The sequence below is a fragment of the Octopus sinensis genome, linkage group LG11, assembly GCF_006345805.1.
Source record: "Octopus sinensis linkage group LG11, ASM634580v1, whole genome shotgun sequence".
Taxonomy (NCBI): domain Eukaryota; kingdom Metazoa; phylum Mollusca; class Cephalopoda; order Octopoda; family Octopodidae; genus Octopus; species Octopus sinensis.
In genome coordinates this window covers 67,615,510-67,634,338 of record NC_043007.1, presented here as the reverse complement: position 1 = coordinate 67,634,338, position 18,829 = coordinate 67,615,510, and the positions used below count along the sequence as shown (strand labels likewise).

Here is an 18,829-nt window from a genome sequence, read left to right as displayed (position 1 = left end):
CAGCAATGAGTCATATAGGGTGCAGTGTTGCAGTCAGGACACGTTGATAATAACAATCATGTCATGAGTTTCACTATTTGGCCCTGGCCGTGCAATGGATTTTTAGAGGAAGGTACTTCATTTTACACTTTTCTAGTTTACTCAACTGAAAACTGAGTACTGAGTAGCTCTCCCTTTCTCTATCAGTCACATCCTAGATGTGATGCTGAATCTGAGGGGGTGTTAGTTTGTGACTACATAGGCACCTAAAGAAATTAGTGAAAGCATGGTACATGTTACCAAGCCATATTCATTTACAAGTAACAGTTGGTTCTTTATTATGATTTTTTTTTTTTATGTAGGGTGGTGAGCTGGAAGAATTGTTAGTATGGTGTGTAAAATGTTTAGTGACATTTCACCTATCTTTATATTCAAATTCTGCCGAGGTTAACTTTGCCTTTAATCCTTTTGCTGTTGATGAAATAAGTACCAGCTGAGCACTGGAGTCAATGCAATCTACTTTCCCTCTCCTCAGAATTACTGGCCTTGTGTCAAAATTTGAAACCATTATTATTATTGTTATTATTATTATGACAGTGAGCTGGCAGAATTGTTAACATGCTGGATAAAATACTTAGTGGTACTTTGCCCGTTGCTATGTTCTGAGTTCAAATTCCACTGAGGTCGAATTCGCTTTGCATCCTTTCAGGGTTGATAAATTAAGTACCAGTGAAACACTAAGATCAATGTAATCGATTATCCCCCTCCCCCAAATTTCAGCCCTTGTGCCTGAAGTAGAAAGGATTATTATTATTAAGGCAGTGAGCTGGCAGAATCATTAACATGTTCAACGAAATGCTTAGCAGTATTTCACCTGTTGGTATGTTCTAATTTCAAATTCCACTGAGGTCAGCTTTTCCTTTCATCCTTTCAATAAATTAAGCACCAGTTGTAGCACTGGGGTCAATATAATTGACTTAACCCCTCCCCTAAAATTTCAGACCTTGTGTCTATAGTAGAAAAGATTATTATTGAGAGGGCAAGGTGATAGAATCTTTCATGTGTTGAAGAAAATACTTAATGCCATTTCTTCTGATTCTTTAGATACTGAGTTCAAATCCTGCTGAGGTCAACTTCATCCTTGCAGGGTCAATAAAATGAAGTACCAGTCTAATACTGAGGGTCAATGTAATGGACTATCCCTTTCTCTTTAAAATTGCCTACGTTCTGCCAACATGTGAAACAATTATTATTATTGAGTGAAAGAGTAGCTCATGCCCTCGAAATGACGTTAGGGTACAAATATACAAAGCCCGATATACCTATCATGACTCCCCATCTGATAAAGATATACCAGGTACATATATCACAATATTATATGCATGACATGGTTATCTCATATCAACATAAACAGTACTTAACCTTGCAGGTAGCCCCCCCCCCCCCCCCCCCCCGGTTAGAATTTTCTTCAGGTCAAGTAGCCCATCCTGCTCTATAGGTCCCTGAATAAGGGAACTATAGAATGAAACACCCATGTATCCAGAGGTGAATTATTCAAACCTCAAAGTATCCCTCTCAACACATGGCTATGATGCTCCCCCACTTCTCCTGCTCGTGATCAGAGATGTTCATATCAGCTGCTAAAGGATATCCTTAACTGGTTATGGTCAAACAACTGTCAAGCAAATATGTGGTATTGAGCAAAATATTTATGTAGCCCATCTTTTATAACAAGACAAAACATATACAAAATAATATTTCCAATCAGTTAAGATAAGAAGCCATGAGAGCCACTGTCTGGTACTTCATGAGGGCATTTATTGTAATTTAAAAAGGTATTACAAAAGGAGAAAGGGGCTCTCTACCCACCTTTTGACCAGGCTCTCATGGTTTTTATGGGTTTTTTCACCAGGAACCTTTCGTAACACCTCCCACTATTGGGAGTTTTTCGTTGTTACACTGTTTTTACACGTTTTTTTTTTTACAAACTGACAAAACCCTTTGTAACTTTCATCCTGTGTTTTGTCTCTATATGTTATAATTAATTTTTGTCAGCCCTTGTGGCCAATAAAAGAATTAATTATTATTATTATTATTGGCAAATAAATGAAATCATTATTATTGCCCTGGTGACAAAAAAAAAAAAGAAATCATTATATAAATCACAATATCTTCTTCAAAATGAACGAGAAAAAATTAATTACTTTCTCCACACACACTTTGCAATGGAAATAAATAAAAAATGCCACTTGTATTTAAATGTAATTTTAATACTTTTTATCTTTTTGTGTTTTCAGTCTCAAATTATGCGAAATATATTTTTTCTAATTAGTGATGTAATCAATACTGTTAATAGGTTCTCAATCATTTTTTTCTCTTCCTTCAGCTGTTTCCACTATAAATTTTACCACATTGATGTTTTATTATTTTTTAAACTCACCATTTCGCTTAGTTTTTTTTTTTTGTTTTAAATATTTCAATAAAATCGAGGTTTTAGTTTGCTTTCAAGTACTGCCTTGGTGATAGCATCTGATGTTTATTCTTTGGAAGTATGTGTGTATTCTATTTCAAAATCCTCTTGGACTTAATTTTGGAACCATAGCTGTTCAGTAAAAGATGAATTTATGTGACATATTCTAAAGAGTATTAACCCTTTTGATACCAACCTGCTGAGGCAGACCCTAGTTTTATGCTCCAAACTTCCAGTTTTTAGATGATCTAAATTTAACTTTTTCATCAAAATTTCTTTATTAATTTATGTCTCAAATGCCAGCTTAGTTATTTTACTAAATTCTCTAATTTGTTTGAAAATTAATTAAAACGGAGGCAATGTATGTCAGTAAGGAATTAGTAACCAGATTGTATATTGGACATGTCTTAAGTTTCTTCTAATTTATCATGATTGGCTACATTATATAGTATTATAACACTTACTATGTCATAAAATCATTACGATGGCTACATTATTTACCCTGCTTATGGTATAGCTACATTAATTACCCTGCTTATAATGCAGCCACATTAGCTATCCCATTACATGGTGTAGCTTTATATAATAAAGCTATACAATGTATTTGGATAGATTGATGATGAAAGGAAGGATAAGGATATTTCCAACAGATTTAGGTCAAGATTTAGAAGACTAGAAACATTTAGTAGGGTGTAATTTGAGAAAGGTTTTGCTGTTATTTCCTGCTGGTCAAACTACCACAAAGTGATACTAGACACACTACTATTCTAACCCATGCCAGTATAAAAGATTAGCATGATAAATGTTCCTTCTCTAGCCATGCCAGGCTCATAAGGGTTGGTTTCCCAGTTTCAGTGGCGTAGAAATTCCCCACTTGGACGAAACGCCGGTCTGTCGCAGGATTACTCATTTTCGCCAGCTGAGAGAACTGGAGCAACGTGAAAATGAAGTGTTTTGCTCAAGAACACAACACATCAACCGGTCCAGGAATCGAAACCACAACCTTGCAATCATGCGTTCAACACCCCTAACCACTAAGTCACATGCCACCGCTCATTAGCATAATAAATGATGATGATGACAATAACCATTGTTTAAATATAATCCATAATGAACAAGTGCATGAGTAGTGCACAATGTGAGCAATACTTTAAGAATAGTATATATATATATATATATATATAGGCACAGGTGTGGCTGTGTAGTAAGTAGTTTGCTTCCCAACTACAAAGTTCTGGGCTCAGTCCTACTGCGTGGCACCTTGGGCAAGTGTTTTCTGTAGCCTTGGGCCAACTAAAGCCTTGTGAGTGGATTTGGTAGACAGAAAATGAAAGAATCCTATTGTGTATCATCATCATCATCATCATCATCGTTTAACGTCCACTTTCCGCGCTAGCACGGGTTGGACGGTTTGACCGGGTCTGGGAAGCCAGGGGCCGCACCAGGCTCCAGTCTGAATCTGGCAGAGTTTCTACGGCTGGATGCCCTTCCTAACGCCAACCACTCCGTGAGTGGATTGGGTGCTTTTTACGTGCCACCTGCACAGGGGCCGGAGGGTCCGGCATCGTCACGATCGGTTCGAGCATTTTAACGTGTCAGCGGCACGGGGGCAACGAGGTCGGGGTACTTTGGGGATCGGGGTACTTTGGGGATCCAGGGTACTTTGGGGATCTGGGGTACTTAGAATGGGTAGGGAGTATGTGGAATTGCTGCAGAAAGCAGCCCGGGTCTTTGTAGTCACAGCATATCTCCAGAGATCTCGGTCCTTCGCCATTGCCTCAGTGAGGCCCAATGCTCTGAGGTCATGCTTGACCACCTCATCCCATGTCTTCCTGGGTCTACCTCTCCCCCTGATACCTTCAACTGTTTGGGAGTGGCACTTCTTCACACATCTCTCTTCATCCATCCGCAGCACATGACCATACCATCGCAAGCGTCGCTCTTGCACACCACATCTGATGCTTCTTATATCCAGCATTTCTCTCAGGATACTTACACTCTGTTTTGCGTGCACACTGACACTACACATCCAGCGGATCATGCTAGCTTCATTTCTTTCAAGTCTACGCATGTCTTCTGCAGTCACAGCCCATGTTTCATTACCGTGAAGCATGGCAGTTCGCACACATGCATCATACAATCTACCTTTTGCTCTGAGGGAGAGACCTTTTGTTGCCAGTAGGGGTAGGAGCTTTCTGAACTTTGCCCAGGCTATTCGTATTCTAGTGGTGATACTCTCTGTGCATCCACCTCCGCTACTAACTTGGTCTCCCAGGTAGTGGAAACTATCAACTACTTCTAGTTTCTCTCCCTGGAGTGTGATGGAATCTGTTTTCTGAGTGTCTGTTGTGTCTATTGTCCCTGTGCATCTGCCGCACATGAAAGCTATCTTATCTGTTAATTTCCCTTTAATGTTGCTGCACCTCTTATGTGTCCATAACTTACATTGGGTGCATCTTATGGAGTTTCTACCTGTACCTTTCCTACAGGTTGAGCAGGGCCACCTACCCAAGGGGATGTGTGCTGAGTACCTCTTGCTGCTTACTAATACTTTGGTCTTTGCTACATTTATTCTAAGGCCCTTTGATTCCAACCCTTGCTTCCACACCCAAAATTTCTCTTCTAGTTCCGGTAGTGATTCTGCTATGAGAGCTAGGTCATCGGCATAGAGGAGCTCCCAGGGGCATCCCGTTTTGAATTCCTCTGTTATTGCCTGAAGGACTATGAATAATAAAAGGGGACTGAGGGCTGAGCCTGGTGCACACCTACTTCTACCCGGAATTCTTCACTATATTCGTTGCCAATCCTAACCTTGCTGACAGCCTCTCTATATAGAGCCTGTACAGCCCTTATTAGCCATTCTTCAATCTCCAGTTTCCGCATCGACCACCAGATAAGGGAACGGGGAACCCTGTCAAAGGCTTTCTCCAAGTCTACAAAAGCTATGTAGAGGGGTTTATCTTTAGCTAGGTACTTCTCCTGCAGTTGTCGGACCAGGAATATAGCATCAGTGGTGCTTCTACCTGGTACAAAACCGAACTGCATTCATCTAAACAAATCTCTCCCTAATGAGATTGGTATGACCTTCTCTGAGACCTTCATCACCTGGTCCAACAGTTTGATGCCTCTGTAGTTATTTCTATCTAGAGCATCACCCTTACCCTTGTAGCAGTTGACTATGGTGCTGCTGCACCAGTCATTGGGTATGACTCCATTGTGAACTACCTGGTTTACAATGCGGGTGACTATGGCATAGCCCACATAGCCAGCTGTTTTAAGCATCTCAGCAGTGATTCCTGATAGGCCAGGGGCTTTGCCTGGTTTCATATCCTTAATTGCCTTATCTACAAGGGAGCTGTCTATTCGGGTAGCTGGTCCCTCTACTGGGTCAACATTTGGCAGGCTCTCCTCCTCCCATTCATTCTCCTCATTCAGCAGTCTTTCATAATGGCTTCTCCAAGCCTCTTTATTTTCACTAGTAGTAAAAGCAAGTGCCCCATCATCCATGCGGACACATTTCTCTCCTATAACATCGCTATTTTCTCTGACACACTGTCTGGCAATCCGAAATACTTCAGCTCTTTGATCCTCGCGACGCTGAACATTGGCAAACTTCTTCTTTTCTGCTACATCTTTGGCAATGTATACCTGCCGCCCAGCCTCCCTTTTGGCTATCTGGTACAGTTCCCTGCTGCCCCCATCCTTCCAGGCTTTCCAGGCCCGTCTCTTTTCACAGATGGCTTTATCTACTGCACTATTCCACCACCACGTAATTCTAGGTCTGGAAGGGACTTTGCACCATCTACAGACTTGGTCTGTGGCACTCAACAAGCTGTCCCGTAGGAATTCCCAGCTACCTTCTATGTCTGACGTCTGAAGCTCCTCCTCCCTCTCATCAAATTTCTTGATGAGTATGTCCCTAAATTTCTGACCATGCGAAGGGTTCTTTTATATATATATATATATATCTATCTATATATATATATGTGTGTGTGTGTGTGTGTGTGTGTGTGTGTGTGTGTGTGTGTGTTTTTCTATTTTTATATATATATATATATATGTTTTTTTCTAATTTTTTATATATATATATGTATGTATATATCTTTGTGTGTATGTCTTTGTGTCTGTGCTTGTCTCCCCATCATTGCTTGACAATTGGTGTTGTTGTGTTTATGTCTCCCGTAACTTAGCAGTTTGGCAAAAGAGACTGATAGAATAAGTGCTAGGCTGAAAAAATAAGTCCTGGAGTAGATTTGTTTAACTAAAAACTCTTCAAGGTGGTGTTGCAGCATGGCCACAGTCAAATGACTGAAACAAGTAAAAGAATAAAAGAATATATATGTGTGTGTGTGTGTGTGTGTGTGTATGTATGTATGTATATATATATATATTGGTACCATGTTGTTATTTAGTCTCAGATCAACTGTGATCAAGCAGGCCTATGATCAAAGATGCCCTAGTTTTGTTGATCCCATCTTTTTGTATATCTAGGTCCTGCATTAGTCAATATGTCCAGCCTCTTTTTAAGTTAACAAACTTAGTTGATGCACGTGATTTTCTCTCTATCTCTCTCTCACACACACACACACACTAACGGTTCTGTTAAGACTGAAGAATTTTCTATCTCTGAAACAGAAAGTCTGTAATTTGGATATGCAATTGATTGTATGATTATATAAAGAACATGTCGTGTGTATGAAAAATTACCATAAAAGAATGATTGGCATGAATATTAACTTGTACCAGAGAATGAATGATAATAATATACTTGAGAGTAATAATCCATTCTTGGTAAGGAAAAATACAGTATGCAACATAAAAAAACAACAACTTAACAAACCATTCCTAAATAGTGACTAGTTTCTATAGATTTCTTTTAGAATTAACTAATCAGTTTGTCTAAAGACATTGCCAAGTATAATCACAGACGGCATTTTTAGAAATCCACAGTCAAAGAAATAAAGACTGATCTAAACATATATCAATTGTGACAGGTAAACTAGATCAGTTCTGAACTTCATACAGAACTGTTACTGTGATTGGAGGATTTCTAAAAATAGTTCAATTAAGCTAAATTGTTGTGAGGAATGGAAATTAAATTGTTTGGATCTCTGATAGTCTTTCATCTGAGAATAGGGAAGTTTGAGAAAATGCTATGGCTGTAAACTAGTTTGATAACTCTTTTGCTAGCTTACAACCAAAATGACAGTAGTAGTTTCATTCTCTCTCTCATTTTCAGATGAGAGGCAAAAATTTTTCTTATATGTTAGATTCCTCCCTTATTATGGTAATTCAACTCCTCAGACTCTTCTACAAACTCTCTTGTGGACTTTCTGTTTCCACTGCAAACCAACACTAGTTTCTTAAGGTTCTGTATTTTATTCTTTTATCACATATTCTGTTAGCCAGTAGAACTTGGTTCTAATCTTACTATGGGTTACTGAAGAATAGATCAATGCCACCATATTGTTGTAGTTTAACCTGATATCAACATGATCAAGGAGACCTATGATGAAGTTATTCCATCCATAATATTCCCATCTTTTATTCAGCTATAGTGTATCTAAGACTATATCATCCAGTCTGGCCAATTTTTTTATATAATAAGATCTGCAATATTTATTGGGTGGATGCTATAGAGAATTGATGTATTTAAACCAGAAACAGTTTCCTGATTAACATAACACTTCATTTTTATAATTATCTGGGTTAACATAGTTTTTAAATTGATTTATTTTATATTAATTCAATTTAAATTAATTATATATCACAATTATATAATTATACATTTAATGATATTTATCTTAATGAAACAGCTGTTGAACACAAAGTGTGAACTATATATGAAATTTATGCTTTTTTGGTTTCATTCTAAGGTGAATGCTTATAGAGTAAAACTGAACCCCAAATCCTGGACACAATTTTTGCTTTTTATTGTACACATAAACACACACATATACACTTCACTGATTCTAAATGCTCCTGGAAAAGGTACATATATTGCAGCTTTTCATTTTCTCTGTACTAATAATTGAAGGCATCATATGTCTGCCTTAAAGAAGGCCAATAGAAAGCCACTCCAATGAACTATCCTGAAAGAGGTTCCAAGATACACTACCAAAATAGATATACCTATGCTTACTCAGTTGTTTGTAAGTAGATAAGTGGCTATGAGGTTAAAGAGGCTGGACTAATGACTTGATGGCCCTTTTTAGCCATTGAACTGAGCTTTGATCAAGGGCTATAACTCTGCTTGCTTTGGAATGCCTTGACTGCAAACACAAAACAGATAACACACATTACATGATTGATTGGTTGGCAAAAGGAAAGGCATCTTGCTGTCAGTACAATTATTCCAAACTACTACCCCACTGTCGGATCTAAACAAAATTGATTGGCACAGAATCTACTCCACTTCTGCATTTCTCGCCAACTGTAGAGGAATACTGAATTGCAGTTAACCCTCCATTTATTACTGGTACGTTTGCTAAGCTCTACAACATTCAAAGTATCGTTGATGTTGGCATTCAACAGCTGTTTAATATTTAACTTCCTGTATGACACAGAACTGCATTAGTCAGCCAGTTTTGAAATACATATGATCTCATAAGAATCATACTAACTCTGTTTACATTCATTTTGAAGAAAGGGAGAAACTTTCTAATATAAGAGAGAAAAACTTTCATCTATTCTATGATCTATTTTCCTTCTATAAACAGAATCCTTACAGGATTAGAACATTTTTCAATGGGTTAATTTAGCTTTGAAAAGTTGTTGATGTCAGCCTTCAATAGTTGTTGCTAATGTTAGCCTTCAATGGATGACATTCAACAGTTGTCAGTGTTATCATTCAGTTGTTGTTAGCATTTGGCAACATAAAAAGAAATGGTGATGATGATGATATGTATATCAGATACCTGAAGTTTTGAGTTTATGGTTGAATGTTGACTTGTGAATGTAAAGATAGGAAAGCCCTCTTTATTGATGCTTCTTTACATATTCTATGATTTTGTGATTCTAGTTTCCTTAGTTAAGATCACCAAATCCTCATCTAATTTTGCCTTTTCTTATTCTCATTTGTCCTGTTCTAAGTTTATAATATCCTAAGTACAATTTTTTTATATATATGTGTGTGTATATACACGTATGTTTATGCATACATACACAAATTCACATATCAGTTCATAATGTTTTAATTACAATTCCTTTATATATGTATGTGTATTTATACAATAATGTATATACTCAAACACACACATACACTTTCATGCTTAAATTTCTTTTATTTTAGTTTATGTACATTTTCAAGCAAAAAAAAAAAATGCCTAACAAACCCAAACAAAATCAATAAATCACATCATGTTACTTGAATTATTCTGAAATTTCCAGACAATAATTCTTTGGATTTTGTAATTAAAAACTAGCTCTCCTAATCATTATTTCATTTGGTTGAGATATTTTTAGCTTTGCTTTTAACTGATAAATTGTGAAATCATGTTATTCAAAATCTTATTCTTCAAACATGTTTTCCCATTAATTGTTCATTATTGACAATATGCTTTTTTTTTTAATTTTTCAGATTTTTTATCCTAAAAGATGGTTACTTGCTATATTATCCAGAGAATGAAAAGAAAGAGATTGATAAGCGACAACACCTAAACATACATCCAAAGGTAATGATGGTTTCTGGTTTTCTTTCAACAACCTGTCATACAAAAGATAAGCTACTTTCATTAATTACTAATTAAACTTTAATTACATAATTACTGCAAAGCAATTCTGTTTTCTATTCAATTGTATACTCAGCCCAACATTTATACATCATCATCATCATCATCATCATTTAGCGTCCGTTTTCCATGCTAGCATGGGTTGGACGGTTCTACTGGGGTCTGTGAAGCCAGGAGGCTTCATCAGGCCCAGTCAAATCTGGCAGTGTTTCTACGGCTGGATGCCCTTCCTAACGCCAACCACTCCGTGAGTGTAGTGGGTGCTTTTTACGTGCCACCCGCACTGGTGCCAGACAGAGCTGGCAAACGGCCACGAACGGATGGTGCTTTTTATGTGCCACCGGCTCGAGGGCCAGGCGAGGCTGGCAACGGACACGAAACGGGGCGGTGCTGGCAACGGTCGCGAAACGGAAAGTTCTCTTACATGCCACCGGCACTGGTAACACATCTGCAATTTCCATTGATCGATTTCGATTCTGATCCTCACTTGCCTCAATGGGTCTTCACAAGCAGAGTTTCGACATGCCACCGGCACTGGTAGCACATCCGCAATTTCCATTGATCGATTTCGATTCTGATCCTCACTTGCCTCAACACGTCTTCACAAGTAGAGTTTTGTGTCCCAAGAAGGGAAGGTATGCATACGTAGGCTGGCTCCATCCCATGTAGAAGGCCACGGGTTGTGGACTCACTTGTCCTGCCGGGTCTTCTCGCGCACAGCACACTTCCAGAGGTCTCGGTCTCTAGTCATTTCCTCAGTGAGACCTAAAGTTCGAAGGTCGTGCTTCACCACCTCGTCCCAGGTTTTCCTGGGTCTGCCTCTTCCACAGGTTCCCTCAACCGCTAGGGTGTGGCACTTTTTCACACAACTATCTTCATCCATTCTCGCCACATGACCATACCAGCGCAAACGTCTCTCTTGCACACCACAACTGATGCTTCTTAGGTCCAGCTTTTCTCTCAAGGTACTTACACTCTGTCGAGTGTGAGTACCGGCATTACACATCCATCGGAGCATACTGGCTTCATTTCTAGCGAGCTTACGCATATCCTCAGCAGTCACGGCCCATGTTTCACTGCCATGTAGCATGGCTGTTCGTACACACGCATCATACAGTCTGCCTTTCACTCTGTGCGAGAGGCCTTTTGTCACCAGCAGAGGTAAGAGCTCTCTGAACTTTGCCCAAGCTATTCTTACTCTAGCAGTTACACTTTCAGCACACCCGCCCCCGCTGCTGACTTGGTCACCTAGGTAACGGAAACTATCAACTATTTCTAGTTTTTCTCCCTGGAAAGTGACGGAAGTTGGTCTCAGAGCATTTTCAGTGTTTATTGTTCCTGAGCATCTGCCACATACAAAAACCATCTTCCTAGTTAGCCTTCCTTTGACATTGCTGCATCTCTTATGTGTCCATAGCTTACACTTGGTGCATCTTATAGAGTTTCTACCTATACCTTTTCTACAGATCGAGCAGGGCCATCTACCTGAAGGTGTTTGTGATTTGTCTACCTTCCTACTGATTACGACTTTGGTTTTAGCTAGATTGACTCTGAGGCCCTTCGATTCTAATCCTTGTTTCCACACCTGAAACTTCTCCTCCAGTTCTGATAGCGACTCAGCAATTAGAGCAAGGTCATCAGCATAGAGGAGCTCCCAAGGGCATCCTGTCTTGAATTCCTCCGTTATTGCCTGGAGGACTATGATAAATAGGAGGGGGCTGAGTACTGAGCCTTGGTGGACCCCTACCTCTACCCGGAATTCTTCACTGTACTCATTTCCAACCCTCACCTGACTAGCGGCGTCCCTATACATGGCCCGCACAGCTCTCACTAACCATTCATCTATCCCTAGTTTTCTCATTGCCCACCAGATAAGGGATCGGGGGACCCTGTCGAAGGCTTTCTCCATGTCAACAAAAGCCAGGTACAGGGGCTTATCTTTGGCTAGGTATTTCTCCTGCAGCTGCCTTACCAGGAATATAGCATCAGTAGTACTTTTCCCTGGCACAAACCCAAACTGCATCTCATCTAAACTAACTCTCTCTCTAATTAGTTGGGCTATGACCCTCTCCGTAACCTTCATCACCTGGTCCAACAGCTTGATACCTCTGTAGTTATTTGTATCTAGGGCCTAAAACATTTTTAAAATGGGATGGTTTTGGGTGGAAGACCTTTTGAACATAGATTTGCTGGATTAGATCTGATCTGGAGTTAAACAACAAGGACAATTACAGCAACATATGCCAAACAATGCAATAGTAATACAGTAATTGTGACATATAAAACTATATTAAGCGTGCACTCCATCACACACTGTTAGAAAATCAGAACAAATATTTGTCCAAGTGAAACAAAAGGAAAGATTTCTATAAATACTTGGCCAATATTTGAATATATTTTACATTACAAACTATTATAGTCATCATAATCAGAAAGAAGTCATTGTTATGTTTATTATTTATTGTATGTATGAAGGTATTTCTGTTGCAATTCGGTATTTTAAAATAGTTTTCTTTAGACTGTTATTTTACCAAACATGATATGTTGAGAACAGCTGTCCTCTGTACTTAATACCTTAAAAACTAAAAAATAATTTTTCTTTAGTGTATGCACAGGCATCGCTGTGTGGTTAAGATGGTCACTTCCTAACTGTGTGGTTTCCGGTTCATTCTCATTACACAACATCTTGAGCAAGTATCTTCTACTATAGTCTTATGTCAATCAAAACCTTATAAGTGGATTTGGTAGACAAAAACTGAAGGAAGTCCATTGTGTGTGTATATGTGTGTTATATATATATGGGGGATACCCAAAAGAAACTGGAATTTTGCAATATTATTTTATTCCCTTAGTTTTACATGTTTACACTTTTATCGCCTTCAAAGTATTCTTCATTTGAAGCAATACATCGGTTCAGACATATTTTCCACTGTTTGAAGCAGTCCTAGAACTCATGCCAAGTGATGCCTTTTAACACATCCATCCTTTTTTTCTTAACCTCTTCCACATCTGCAAATTCCATAGTACCAGCTTTTGTTACCAGTGATCACCTTTAAAAAAAAAGTACGGATCAACTTCCAACTGCTCTTTCAGTTCAAAACACACATTCAATCATGACTGCTTTTGATCTTCCGTGAGCAAGTGAGGCATAAATTTTGCTGCAACTCTTTTCATTCACAATTCTTCACTCAAAATTCATTGGCAGGAGTTCCAGGACACACCAGTCGTATCAACAAGTTTGTCAGTTGTTCAGTGAGTCATCCAAGAACAGTTCAAAAATTTTTATGATGTTTTCATTCATTCAGGAGATTGATGGTCGTCCTGAACAAGGTTGGTCTTCAAGTGACTAGTGACCATTCCTAAAGCATGGAAACAACTTGTAAACTTGTGTTTCGCTCATGGTAGAGACCTTGTAAGCTGTTTGAAGTATAAAAACTGTTTCAGCCACCATTTTCCTCAGCAGATAACAAAATTTCAGAGAATCATGCAGTTCCTGCATTTCAGCCTTCACAAAAATCGACAAATGGGAGAGAAACACTGCAAAACAAAGACACACCATGTGGCAGTACGACATCAGTTGATGATGCTGGTTGGCAGACTGATGCCCAAGGATCACATCAAGTGGCTTCTAATGATGGAAGACTGAACTACAATGGGTTTGTCCCACAAAGAATGTTTCCAGTTACTTTTGGGTACCCTCTCGTATATTGTGTGTGTACCGTAAATCCTCAAGTATAGTCCACCCTTAAGTGTAATACGTAGGGGATTTTTAGGGAGTTGTACCTCTGAAAAACCTAAACCTTGTGTATAATACGACCCCGTCTCTAACTTGAGTCGTGCGTAATTAAGCCAGAAGCACCTAGTTGAACAAACACTTCAGCGCATGCGTAATACAATAATAGGGATGTTCTTAACTGTTATATGGGAATGTAAACATGTTTGCAAATTGTTTTTGATACATGTTACTCTGTGTTCTGAATACTTTTATTTTAATAAATGTTACTTACTGCAAGTTATAGATGATTCTTTTATGACTTCATTGCTTTCAAGCTTAGCTTAAGATATTTTCGCACCCAACATCACAAAATGCATCTGAATAAACATTTAGAGACTTAGACATTGCTTAGAAAATATTTTTGATTTTTAACCTCGTATATAGTACGCACTAGGGATTTTGACCATTAAATTTTGGGGAAAAAAATGCGGATTACACTCGAGGATTTACGGTATTTGCATCTGCATTTCTTGAGAAAATCACTCAGCTATGTTACTGTTATTGTCCCTTTCAAAGGGTCGTTTGCTGGCTTTATACCTTCAAAGATACATGGAATAAGATAGCCATGTATAAGCAGGTAAGGGTTGGTAACAAAAAGGACATTTGGCTGCAAAACCACACCTCAGTAATATGTTCTTCCAAGACAGCAATTTGGCAGAATTGTTAGCATGTCTGGTAAAATGCTTAGTGCCATTTTGTCTGTTTTTATGTTCTGAGTTCAACTTCCACCAACGTCAGCTTTGCCTTTCATCCTTTTGACGTTGATAAAATAAGTACCAATTAAGCACTGGGATCGATGTAATTGATTTACCCCTGCCCCCGAAATTACTAGCTTTGTGCTAAAATTTGAAATCATTATTATTATTACTATTACTAGCTGGGCCCGTGAAACATTTGCTGAAAACATGAAAAATGTAAGCACCTGTAAATTGTGTACCTTTGCCATGAGAAATGTTTCTATATTGTGACAGTTACAGAATATAGAAAAAGGTGTAACACTGATAACTATATAATCCAACCAAAAATATCTCAGTGACAAACACAGACACAAAGCCACATACACACACATGACAGGCTTCTTTCAGTTTCCATCTACCAAATTCACTCATGAGGCTTTGGTTGGCCTGAGGCTATAGTAGAAGTATAGAGTTGAATTTTGTGTAGCTACCTGTTGACAACTTTTCTCCCCCACCCATTTTTTAGTGGGTATTACCCATTTTTCTGGGCTCTTTTCACAGTTATATCCCATTCGAAATTTGCATTAGTTTTTGTATGAAAAAAAAAAGGAAGGGAGGCAAGCTTGTTTGTATTTTGTAGAGAAAACGTTTAATGTGCCTGAAAGAAAAAAACATGATCTTACCCCCAACTAAAAGACACGAAAAACTATGAAAGAAGGCGAATAAACACCAGGGAAAGAAGAGAGAACTAACACTTGATTGTTCTAGAGCTTCCAGAATAAAAACGTAAACACCTGAAAGTCTTTCCCTCTATTCATTACTAAATACCTTCCCTCTTCATTGTTAAAAGTAAAGAAGCTAGAAAAGAATGATCATATTTCAGTCTAATTGTCATTGTAAATGACTGATGCTTTCCTTTCTCTGTCTCTATCGCTTCACTCTTTTTTCTTTCTATGGTTAAGAGAGTGAAGGTGCATGGCTCAGTGGTTAGGGGTATTCAACCCACAATTGTAAGGTCATAAGTACGATTCCCTGCAGCACGCTGTTCTTAAGCAAGGTACTCTACTTCACCTTGCTGCAGTCCATTCAGCTGGCAAAGATGAGTTGTAGCTGTAATTCAAAGGAGCCTGCCTTGTCACATTCTGTGTGAGGCTTAATATCCCAGAGAACTACCTTAACTGTCCTATGGTATGCATGTCTGTGGAATACTCAGCCACTTGCGCGTTAATTTTACAAGCAGACTGTTCCATTGATCAGATCAACAGGAACCTCGTCGTCGTAACCGACAGTGCCATTTTCTATAAAGAGTGAAAGTAAAGGAAATGTTCCATATCATAAGGCAAAAATGTCATGTGCTTAGTATAAGCAGTGAAAGCTAAGACAAAATAATTGCTATTCTGTTGGATATTTTGCCCTTGACTCAATCTCAGTTTAATAACAACAGCCTGTCCATCGGTGTTTATCTGGGGGCTTGTCCTCCAGATATGTGAGATCCACAAATGCCACTGTTAGGACCGAATTAACACCCATAGCGACCCTAATGACTAAAAAGATTTTCCTGCCCCTATATAGGATCTTTTTCCGTTTTCTTCCAACCACTTGAAGGTTTATCTTGCTTCAGTCCACTCAGCTGGCCAAAATGAATTGTAGATGTGATTGAAAGGGACCAGCTTTGTCATATTCTGTGTGAGGTTGAATCTCCCTGAGAACTACCTCAATAGTATGCAGGTCTGTGGAGTATTCAGCCACTTGCAAGTTAATTTTATCCTCATAAGGTAATGAAAAGTGAAAGTGACATCCAATATTTCCTGTAGTTGTCTTTGATTTAACAATGTGTCTATATGTCTATGTATCAACTTTCTTTTGATCTATGTATTTACTCTCTCTCTCTCACTTACATATTTTTGATTTATCTCTGTGTCATTTTAATTGCAGGGTATCGTCCCCTTAGGTGACTGTCAGGTGAATGCCACTCAAGATCCATCGCATCAATTTGCTTTCATTGTCAGCAGTGCACAAATAAATGTAAGTTGGTTCTTTATCATTATTGTTGTTGTTTAACCCCAGGTCAGCCCTGACTCAACAGATATATAATCAAAGAAAGTTCAGCCATGACTATCTGAATTTGTTTTTGTTTTTTAGTGGACCCTAGCAACATATTATGCCAGTAGTTCTCATACAGGTGCTGTACCATGCTATTGTATTGCAAGGGGTATTTAGCTAGCATGGATTTCTAAAAATATGATTGGTGGATGAGTAAGTAGAAATATGGAGTTGTGAGAGTCTTTCAGTCATGATGAGAATATGTTTATTTCACATGCGCTGGTGACACCGAAAATATACCCAGAAGACTTGGTAAAGTGGTTGGTGTTAGGAATGGCCCCGATCATAGGAACGAAGCTGAAATGAAATGCAAGATGAAGTTTTTGCAACCTATGTATATGAAAAGACCCCTATAACCCATGTCAACACTGACAACAAAAGTAAAATGATGATGACGAAGTAGAAATTTTTCAAGTATAGCAGTAGTACAGGCATGACTGTGGCACAGGCATGACTGTAGCACAGGCATGGCCATGGCACAGGCGTGGCACAGGCATGGCCGTGGCACAGGTACGACCACAGTATAGGCATAGCTATGGTACAAGCACAGCTGTGATACAGGCATAGCTGAATTATAAGTATGGCTGTGACACAAGCATGGCTATGGTACAAGCATAGCTGTGGCACAGGCATGGCTGCAGTATAAGCTTGACCATGGTACAAGCATAGCCAGAGTAGAAGCATGCCCATAGCACAGGTATGGCTGTGCTATAGGCATGGCCGTGCTACAAGCATGACCATGGTACAAGCATGGCTGTGGTACAGGTTTAGCCATGGTACAAGCATGGCTATGTGGTTAAGAAGTTGTGATTATTTACATTTGTGCTGCAAATGGTGATGTCATTTCTCCAGTTAACAAGTCATTCCCTGGATTTGCACTTTTGACAACAGGTCAAAAAAGAATATCTCTTACTTGAGAAACAAACAAAGGTTAGTGACAGGTGTGGCATCCAGCTGAAAACAATGTCTGAATAATATATTTATCTGCTCCATGCCAGCAGAGAAAAAAAGAAAAAGACATAAAGACCACGAAATGAATTTAAGGCTTTAATGAACCTATATAAATACTTGAGCTTCTTGGAAAATACGTTATTCATAATTTTATTAAACATAGATATATTTTTAAAAAAACAATATAAACAAGAGTTTTCTATATTCTATTCTAAAATTTTACCTTTGAGACTAGTTTGTTTCTTTTTACTTTCAATGCGATATGCACTAGTAACTTTTGGTTTTCAAAGTGAAATGCTTCAGTAATCTTTCGCTTTCAATTCAAAATGTATGAGTAACTTACTTTGTCTTGAGTGCGTCACAAAATAATAAAAATAAAAAGGTTAAGAATCTTATTACCTTTTACTTGTTTCAGTTATTGGGGTTTTATTTAAGTTTCATTTAAGTGAATCGACTCCAGTGCTGAAAAAGCAAACTAATTTTGTTTTACAATTGAAGATGTTTTCTTTCTGGAACAGAATGGCATTTTTTTTTCTTTACTCTGATCATCAAAATTAACAAATATTGTACACCCTTGCAAACTCAAAGATTTACCACTTTATATAAAAGTCTAAATGTCTAGATTTTAAATCCCAAACATATTTGAACAAAGTTATGTTTTGTTTCCTGGCTTTTGCATTAAAGGTGTATTTGTGTTTGTCATATCACACATTGAAAGGGTTTGTTGTTAGACTAAGATTATTTCTAACAGTTGAGTTGTTTATTGATATCTTTACACAATATACAATAGAACTAGCTCAACAATCTCCATCTAAACGAAATAGTATTGTATTAATGAAATTATATTTCATCAGTGTTGTTGGCAATTGTTGAGGTTGTATGTCTTTTGCTGTTAGTTATAAATTCGCTGAAATTCTCATTAGTGGATCAGCTGGCTTTAATGAAATTTTTGTTGAATATTCTACTGTGTACATTTAACAACAGTAAAGTTTCAGCTATATTAGTACTCACATCTAAATCAAAAGAAGGATTATACTGCAGTGCATTTTCTTACCCTGTGACTCTTGGGGTTGTTTTGATTATTTGCTTTTTCATAAATATTCTTAAACCCAGTATTTCTTAAACCAATATTACCATATTTTGC

At 38.2% G+C, this 18,829-nt stretch overlaps 1 protein-coding gene across 9 annotated transcripts in view; it reads left to right on the top strand.

The window, feature by feature from the left end:
* LOC115217511 (pleckstrin homology domain-containing family D member 1) overlaps positions 1 to 18,829 on the top strand; it is a 204,037-nt gene that overhangs the window by 121,078 nt on the left and 64,130 nt on the right. For all 9 annotated transcript variants that reach the window (XR_003882169.2, XM_029787230.2, XM_029787231.2 and 6 more), the window contains exons 2-3: positions 10,029 to 10,122; positions 16,567 to 16,656. Coding sequence is in view for 8 of the 9 variants with exons in the window: in XM_029787230.2 (XP_029643090.1) it covers positions 10,029 to 10,122; positions 16,567 to 16,656 (184 nt within the window). In the remaining variant the exon portion in view is untranslated. The remainder of the gene's footprint in view (positions 1 to 10,028; positions 10,123 to 16,566; positions 16,657 to 18,829) is intronic.